Source organism: Fukomys damarensis, unplaced genomic scaffold (assembly GCF_012274545.1).
Source record: "Fukomys damarensis isolate Sample0158 unplaced genomic scaffold, DMR_v1.0_HiC HiC_scaffold_32, whole genome shotgun sequence".
Lineage (NCBI taxonomy): Eukaryota > Metazoa > Chordata > Mammalia > Rodentia > Bathyergidae > Fukomys > Fukomys damarensis.
Genome location: NW_022900944.1, coordinates 38,098,939 through 38,107,891, shown reverse-complemented (window position 1 = coordinate 38,107,891; position 8,953 = coordinate 38,098,939). Strand labels below are relative to the sequence as shown.

At 51.2% G+C, this 8,953-nt stretch overlaps 1 protein-coding gene across 1 annotated transcript in view; it reads right to left on the bottom strand.

The window, feature by feature from the left end:
- Positions 1-409: 409 nt before the first annotated feature.
- Znrf1 (zinc and ring finger 1) overlaps positions 410-8,953 on the bottom strand; it is a 97,674-nt gene continuing 89,130 nt past the window's right edge. Inside the window, exons 3-4 of the mRNA XM_033757830.1 lie at positions 1,860-1,965; positions 410-502 (exon numbers count right to left, since the gene is read on the bottom strand). Coding sequence (XP_033613721.1) covers positions 445-502; positions 1,860-1,965 — 164 coding nt within the window. The 3' untranslated portion in view covers positions 410-444. The remainder of the gene's footprint in view (positions 503-1,859; positions 1,966-8,953) is intronic.

Genomic DNA, 8,953 nt, shown 5'->3' with positions numbered 1-8,953 from the left:
GGCTGTTTACTGAGAACTGTCACTTTCTGTCACAGAGAAGACCCTGAGAGGTGAGCAGGCTGGGGCAGAGCTGCAAACCTAGAGCCCCATGCGGGCTCACCTGCTCCTCCTACTGGTGTAGGAGCTCAGAAGCTTCACCCCGGATGTCTGGAACATACTGGGGTTTCCCCAACTAATTCCACCTCTTCCGGGTGTGCTTTTCATGTTCCTGTACATGTCTGTGTGCACCTCTTATCCTTCCTCAGGAAGCCTCTGCACTCTGAGACTACACACTGATAAGCTGCTGCCTCTCCCTTTACCTCTACTTTCTCCTGGAGGGCTGTGTCAGGGCAGCCCAACTCCCACCACCAGGACCCCAGAGACCAGTTCCTGGAGCCTGGAACCCAGAGCACCTACAAGCATGGGCTCACCTTTGAGAGGATTCAGCAAGCGAGCCCAGCAGGGTCAGTCTGCAGGGTGTTCTGGACAAGATCTGTTCACTTCAAACCACGAGTCTATGCAGCTGGGGTGGGAAGCAGCAAGGGGAAAGCAAGTTAGCTCAGAGACTCCCAGGCAAGGGCTGCTCGAATCTCTCCTGAAAGGACCCTGTGGAAAAATGATCCTGCTTCCCCTTTTGAAGCAGAAAGAAGGGAGGGCACCAAGAATGATCCTGCCTCAGCAGGAGTCAGCAGAGGTAGGTACAGGCTCAGGTAGATCTGGTGTTGCAGGAAGGGCAGCAGTGACCTCGAGAGTGACCAAGGCCCGAGTGTAAGGGGTCCGAGAGGGCAGCAACAATCACCAGGGAGAAGGGGCAGGTGAGAGGAGCATGAACTGCGGTCAACTATGCAGTCAACTAGCTCCAAGGCCTGAGGGACGGGAACTGGGGACAAAGACAAGGCAGGCTGGCGAGGCTCCCAGCTCTGGGATCCTGAGAGCGGCTCCTCCTGGATCTAGACAGCAGCCATGACACTACCTCCCCTGTGAATACCCTCTCAGGAGAACCCCAAGTTTTCCAGTGCAGGTAGGAAAGGGCACAGGACCTTGGGCTGCACGATATTGCTAAGAAAGTGAGCCAAGGAGGAGGCTGTCAGTGAATCCTTTGTCTCCAGTGTTTACACAGGACTGCCTGCCTCAAGAGGAACAGCAATGGCCCCAAGACAGCTTCCTGATATGTAAACCCCATGTGGGCATTTTAAAAGGCAGGAACCAGATAGATAATTTGCATAAACTTCCCCCAGGACTGAGGGCTGTGCTTTCTGGTTCCAGTTAGTGCCTCTTTGGGACACTGCAAGGCTGTGTGCTGGGACTGAGACCAAGAAGCACAGCTCTCCCCTAAGTCAACCATGGGCTTCTGCACCAGCCACTTCCATATACCACACAAGGCTGTCATCCTGTAGGCCAGTGGCCTCATGTCAGGCCTACTTGGTGCCAGAAAGCAGCTCTGGGGCTTGAAAAGCAGAAGCAGGTAGCAGCCTCAGGAACACAGGGTGTTCTCCACCTTGGACAAAAAGGTGTCTTTTTTCTGGTTGAAAACCAGAAGCTGGAGCTGAGGATGAACCTCGCACGCTGTTACAGCTGCTCTCAGTGCCCACAGGTAGTCCTCTGGACAAGCACCCTGTGGAGCCAAGGGGCCAGTGCAGGAAGAACAGGCTCAGGGAGGCAGAGGGGGAGTGAAGCTCTAGGTGGAATCTGTAGCACCTCTAAGCGGCAGAGCTCTAATCTCCCCACCACTCCCACACTCTGGGCTGTCAAAGCAGAGCTGAATCCTGGGCGATTCACTTCTGCCCTACACTTGGGGTCATGGAACCTTCCTGACAGCGGTCTGCTATGCCTCTCAGGACACGGGATGTGGCTGAGCTGCCCCGGCCGGGCTCTTGTACCTTTTGTGATAGATGCACAGGCAAGGCAGCCTGGCTATCGTGTCCCCCTGAAGCAGCTCCTCCAGGCAGATCACACACTCACCCGCATCTTTAGTCAGCACGTCATCTGCAAGACAGACAAGAAGGTTAGTCACTGGCGGGTGGGTGGCACAGGGTGAGCACAGGTGACCAAACTGCTAGGGTCTGTGGGGTACAGAGCTCACGAGGGATCTTGACCTTAAGAAAGACCCTCGCTGTGAAGATAAGACACATGCATCATATATTATACACCTGAAGACAAAAGGGGATTAATCCCGAATGGGATTAACTGAAGGCCCAGGTGGCAGAGGATGAGAAAGGTTTGGAGAGGGGCAGAAGAAGCACAGGCAGTATGAGGCAATCTGCTCCCTTGATATGCTTTCCCCAGAACACACGCACACTCCAGGCATGCTGATTTCTGGTTTGGAAAAACATGTAATGTAGGGGGTGCTTAAGGTAGGAATAAAGGGAAGAAAGAGCTACACATGCAAATAGTCGGACGTGAGCATTCACAGCAGCACAATCCATTGTAGTCAAAGGTGGAAAGCAGCCTGAATGTTCACCAGCTGCTAAGCGGATAAACCAAATGAGGTATATCCACACACCAGAATACCGCTCCACCAAGAAAGGGACTGATACACGCTACAATGTGGATGTAACTCAAAAATGCTATCCTAAGTGAGAGAAGCCAGACACAAAAGGCCATTCCTTTATGGTATCATCTCTACAAAATATCCAGAACAGACAAATCCACAGAGACAAAAAGCAGATTTCGACTGGGGGCAGGGGAAAATGGGGAATGATTGCTTAATGGACAAGGAATTTCCTTCCCTTTTAAAAAACATTTTTCTGTGGCAAGAACACTTAACACAAGATCTGATCTCTTAACAAATTTTGAAATGCACCATGTTGTATAACAGATCTCTAGAACTTCTTCATCTTGCATAACTGAAACTTTATACGACTCCATTTCTCCCTTCTCCACTAGTAGCAAACACCAGTTTATTCTCTGGTTCTATGACTTTGATGATGTTAGGAGCTCATATAAGTAGGATCACACTGAAGGGTTTCTTTTCAGGGTGATGAAATGTTTGGAAAGAGACAGAGAGGGTAGTTGTTGCACAACAGTGAATGTCCCAAGTGCCACTAAGTTGTACATTTTTTTTTGTGTGTGTGGTACCGGGGATTGAACTTGGGTCCTTGTGCTTGTGAGGTGGGCCACCGAACCGCTGAGCTAAATCCCCGGCCCCTAAGTTGTACATTTTCAATGGCTAAGCTTATGTGAATTTCTCCTCAATTTCAAAATAGAAAAAGGAGACTCTGCTTCCCCTCCTCAGAGGAATGAATGGAAGGCAGCTCCTGCATATGCAGAAGCAGGCAGTAGAGCCCGGCAGGCAAAGCCCGAGCACAAGGCAAAATCTGTGGCCAGCTCAGTAGTGCTTTCTGACAGTCCTCAGTGGCAACTCAGAGTGACTAAGCGGGAGTCTCAGGACTCCAGGCACTCACAGTCTTGCTGGGGAGGTTGAACAAGAAAACCAAAACGCATAGCATGGCAATTCCTAGGTAGTCTTTTAACGAAGAGGTGCAGATGTGATGGTTGTGGAAGGTGCCCACGTGGGACAGGGACTGTCCAGGGAAGATTTGAGAGGCCACGATGAGGTGGGCAGAGAGGCAGAGGCTGCAGACGGGGCAGGTTCCAGTGCCGCGTACCTGAACTGCTAAGGCAGGTGTGAGAGGCACATGAAGCATGGGGCCCAGTGAGGCCATTTTCTGAAGACAGCCTCATGCTCTACTGTGGAGTTGGGTCCCGTCCGCCTAACAGAGAGGCATGGAGGTGCATCCTGACCACATCTCTCGGAGTTACCAGAGAACAGAATGGGATGAGCCCAAAGATGGAGCGCCCCACTCTGGAGGCCGACTGTTCAGTACAAGGTGTATGTCTGTCACTGGGAGGGACCCCAGGGGGACACGCCTGCGTAGGAAGTGACGAGTTCAGGGCCAGGTGGGCGATTTCCAGGTGGGCGATTTCCAGGTAGGCATCTCCACAGGGACATGCTGATGGAGACCTCCAGGAATCTGCTAAAGTCTAGAGTGGGGTTCAGAACAGAGCTGTGGGCCACAGGTATAGATGTGGGATAAAGAAATGGTCCAGAGAGAAAGTTCAGAGGGCAGTCCAAGATGGCAGGACACAGACACAGGTAAACTCTGACATGTGAAGGGCAGGTGAGAAAGACGACAGGAGCAGGTTACCCTTAAGTTCCCCAAGCCGCAGGAGAGACATCAAGTGAGCAAATGATGGCCATGAGCCATGATGTCTTATGGCAGGATCAAAGACTTACGTTCGGCACCTTTGCCTGTGGTATACACTGAGAGTCCCTGTTTGGATGTTCCTCAGCCTCATATTATGAACAAGGTGAAAGGCATCTTTCTCACTGAGGATATGGAAGCCCCAAGAAGCCACATATCCTGCCCAAATCAAGGGGACCGTGAATGGTGATGCTGAGACAGGGACTCTCTACTCAGATGACCTCCCCCACTGCTATTTGTGTCTTCTGATTGTTCTGGTAAAAAGGGAAACATTGGGAGGCCCCCAAAACCAGACCCTTCATGGCTTAAAAGGCTCTGGTTAGGCTGGGGATTCAGCTCAGTGGCACTGCACCTGCCAAGCAATTACAAGGTCTTGAGTTCTATCCTTGGGACCAAAAAAAAAAAAAGCTCTGGTGACTCAGTACGTCTTTCCCCCAGAACCTTCTCTGTTAACATCTGGCTAACCCACGGGCTATTGGAAGGGGTGATACGAACACAGAAAGGAGATCATAGTCAGCTACTCCAAATGTGGTGTGTGGCACACTGACACAAAGAGAAGATCCTATGGTTCTAAAGCACTGGATACCATACATACTTATATGTTTGTGTAGGCAAAGGAAAGGCCTGGAAGGGTACACAGAAAAATACTTTTATGTGGCTTTGTATTCTTTGAATATCTGAACACACATTACTTTTATACTTAAAAGGCCCAATCTGCATTTTCCTCTGAAGTACATCAGAAGAACAAGATGGGTTGGTGGGTGGACAGACAGGCAGTAAAGCAAGCCCAGTACAATGTAAGCCCTAGGAGATAAGGGTATAGGTGTTCACTGAAGAACACTTTCAGCTTTGCTTGATGTTTGGCATTTTTCACAATAAAATACTGGAGGAGAAAGAAATCTCAACAGTTGAAAGGTGGCAGGAAAGATAGCTTGGCTTTATTAAGAGGGTGGAGTTGTCCGGCAGACATTCTTGGCCATTTCTTCCTCACTCTCTGACTCAGGCATCTTACCCTTGACCTAGCATTTGGGGAGGCTACAGTCCCTCTTGCTTTTCAGTCTCCCCACTCTACAACTTAGGTGACTTCACCCACATCACTGATCTCAAAGCAATTTGCTCTCATTTCCCCTACTGATGGCTAACTCAGCTATGCACCAAAGGGGGCAAGTTAGACCTCAACAGCTTCCTGAGCAGGCCATGCTCCTTCTCCACTGCATCTGCCCCAAGAGGGCCTGTGTGGCCCCAGACCTGACATAATATGAGGCAGGAGAGGCAGGCCTGGGATTGCCTCTTTCTCCACACCACACATCACTAAGTGAAGGGTCAGTGCAAAAGGTATAAGCCGCTTCATTTCCTTATCCTGGAGTGGAAGGCCTGTGCTGTCAAGGACTCAAAAATTGAGCCCCGGGGTTAGATGTAGCCTTTTCCTAGCCATTTTACAAAGCAGTTTTATATGCCTTGCCAGCCAACCAGGGGCTACAGCTCTGGTGGGAAGAGCTGAAATGTGCAACTGTCCTCCCAGCTGGCGCATGGCAAGAGCACACTTCCCTGGGACCAAGGCTGCAGAAGGCCACCTGGAGGTTCCTGGGGGCAGGGAGGAGTGAGAACTTTGTAATCTGACTGTGTGGGGAAGCCAGCTCCTAGCCCAGCATTCTTCCTCAGCAGAGGCAGAAAGAACATGGCCCCACAAGTAGTTTGCGGGCTGAATAAAATTTCCTGCCCCCATCTGTGGGGCTCAGATTCAGCTGCCCCAGGTATCACTGGGATTGTAGCAGAGGACTAGAAATGGCTGAAGCAGAAGTTTGGCTATCAGCCATTTCCCATCTTCATTGACAGGAGCTTGCGGCCCACTGCTGCAGGGAAACCATCGCAGGGACCCCACAGCACAACAACAAGGTTCCTGGAGGAGGATCCTGACAAACACTGGCTGATGAAAACGGGATCAAAGATGAGCTTCCTGCCTTTGGGTTTTACCTTGTTATAGCCTCTCAAGCCCCTCCTAATCTCCCTGCTACTATGTACAAAAAGCTAACCATCGTCACTACTGGGGGGCAGGACGGAGTACTGCCTGGCTGGGGGCAGTGCTAGATGGTACCCTTCCAACCATACCATGGAACTGACCCGGAATGGCAAGCAGGGCTCCTCTGGTGCCCAAACAGATGTGCCACTTGTGACAGGCTGGGTGGAGGTGATGGCATAACTCTGCTTCCTCTGAGATCAAGGATAACACTTCTGACAGGTGCCATTTGTCAGGTTAAAGAAGCCAAGGAGGAGGAGGAGGAGGAAAAGGGCCTTACTTCTTTGGGTTACCTCCACACCTGACTTCACAGGCACATTGCTTTCTAGAAGCACAGTCCCAGCTACAAGGTCTCTGGATAAACTCAAACCAATGAGTGGCCCAAGTTCCTTCCACTTGGCCACCAGGGCTGCTTCCCTTGAGGACCAGGCCCAAGGGTGTTTTCCCATGGGACTGGAAAACACACTCCTCTCCCAGCTTCCCATTTTGTGAAGTACGCACGGGGGCCCTAAGGTAGTGACAGGCCGGACTGAGGGGTGGTAGTGCTGCCCTCTGGTATACCAGGGCTTGGATGCCTTGGGGGGAGCTCTGGAAATGCATTCCCAAGGGACACCAAAGCTACTGATTATACAAGGTTTGGGGGAAAGAGCCAAAGACACATTCTGCTGCCTGACTGGGAGGGAAGGTTGGCGTCAGCTCCAAGTCAGCAGTGACAGCGGGGACATAATATGCGCTTCTTGTGCCTGGTGGCACTGAGAAGGAAGGTGGGAGAAGAACCTCCAGTGACTAATGCAGGGCACAGGCTCTAACCCTGGTCCCATTTCCAGCCTAGGTGCGAAAGAGTGGCTGGTCTTGTACCCTCTTCAGCATATGCAGAGCTGGGGTTCAGTTTATGGGGCACAGGACACAGCAGCGACACCAAGGCCAGGCCTTGCTGGCTTCCTCCTTGGGAAATCTGGTTTACACTATCTTCTAGGGAGAGGGGGCATCTTCAGCAGAGTGTCCTCTTTCAGCAGCACCTCATCTCTACACCCCAGGACTACGAGGTGCGAACCAGTTGTCACAGCAAGTTAGGCTGCAGTGAGGATAGCCCAGAGGGGAGAACTCGCTACAGGACAGGCTCGGGGTGCTTCAGATTCACAGCCCCCACAAATGGTGCCTTCTCTTCTAGCCACCGACTTCCATGTCCCCTACTCTTCATGCACCCCTACCAATGATCTGGAAGTCAGTGCAGCCTGTCGGCAGCTGTTGCACCTGGCTATACCACCTCCTCCCTCTTCCTCTCCCCCAGCAGGAGCATCAGGACAGACACCTCCACAGCTGCCAGACTCCAGCCGCTGCTCCAGCTTCTAACAATAGCTTTCACTCGGGTCTGGGCCAATTCCTCAGCCGGGATCTAGCTTCCCCAGGCCTGAGAGAGGCAGGGTATTTCCATCCTAACCTCAGGGACTCAGCAGAAGCCAGACGACAAACAAGCACCTATTCACACAGGTCTGTCACTGAGGGCAGACTGGCTGGAGCAGGAGGCTTTCTGCTTTTATGGGAGCCAGTTCTTTAAGGAAAGCGTGTGCAAAGTTTATTATTTTCAGAGTCCTAAAGACAGGGCAATGACCTTTGGCAGAGAGGGTGGGGAGGGCATGGTGAGTTATGAAGCCAGACATGGGCCTGTGCCCCACAAGAGTTCAAATGAGGGTCTCCTGAAACAGTGTGATGGCCGCTGCACCTTTTCTGACTGCTGCAAACTACCTGTCTCACAGCAAGCTCCCAACACCAAGGAGCCCAAGGCTGGCCTCAGAACAGCGCCCTTAAGCTTTCAGTTAACCAACACCATGGCATTATGATTCTACTCTGTTCAGGGCAAAAATCAGATCCCCAACTCACTCTACTAACTGAACAATTTGATGGTTAAAATTTGTGCACAGAGGTGGGGTTTTTGGCTCAGGTAGGGCATCTGCCTAGCATGCACGAAGCCTTAGGTTCAATCTCCAGCACTACAAAATAAATAAAAATCTCTGTGCACGTTTTTGAGGCCAGCCTCAGAGCCACAGAGATTTTGGAAAGGGAGAGACACGAAAAGCCCATCGAGACTGACCCTATTTCCTAACAGTGGGCCCTCCCAGCTCAGTCCTCTCTCCTGCACAGCATCCTCACCTTCCAGGACCCCAAGGTTCAGGGATGCCCTTGGAAGGCTCAGGAAGACAAGGGCCTAACAGTCTGTGCTCCGAGGCTGCACCTGCCTGGCCCTCAGCCTCCTGGCCAGGTTCTTGCCTGGGAGCACCAGGTGTAGCTCTTCGTTTTTCTCCAGAGCGTTGGTTGAACCGGTTAAACTAGTCTTGTCTTTCCTCAGTTCTTTAAAACTGGCATGCGGCTACTGGAGGCCTTCCAAGCCCCTACTCAGGCCAAGCCTCATAATAAGAAAAACACTACTTTCTATCTGCCTCATTGAAGAGGCTGCTCCTTTTCTTTGGTCGTTAACTAAATTTTATCTTACATAACCATTATAAATTTTCTAAACATTTCCCCAGTTGGTTCCAGCGACTGTGGAAGGTGTTAGCAAGTACATAGCTGTGTGTGTAGACAGGATGTCTCCAGGGCAGTGACCAGGAATTCCAGGGATTCTTCCTAAGAAAAGAGCACATCTTTACCATGTAAGACGGCTTCATCTTGCCCAGGTTCCAAAAGGAATACAAGAGTCCACACCTGTCCACACCTTTGAGACGAATTTCCTCACATATTTTTTTTTTTTTTTTTT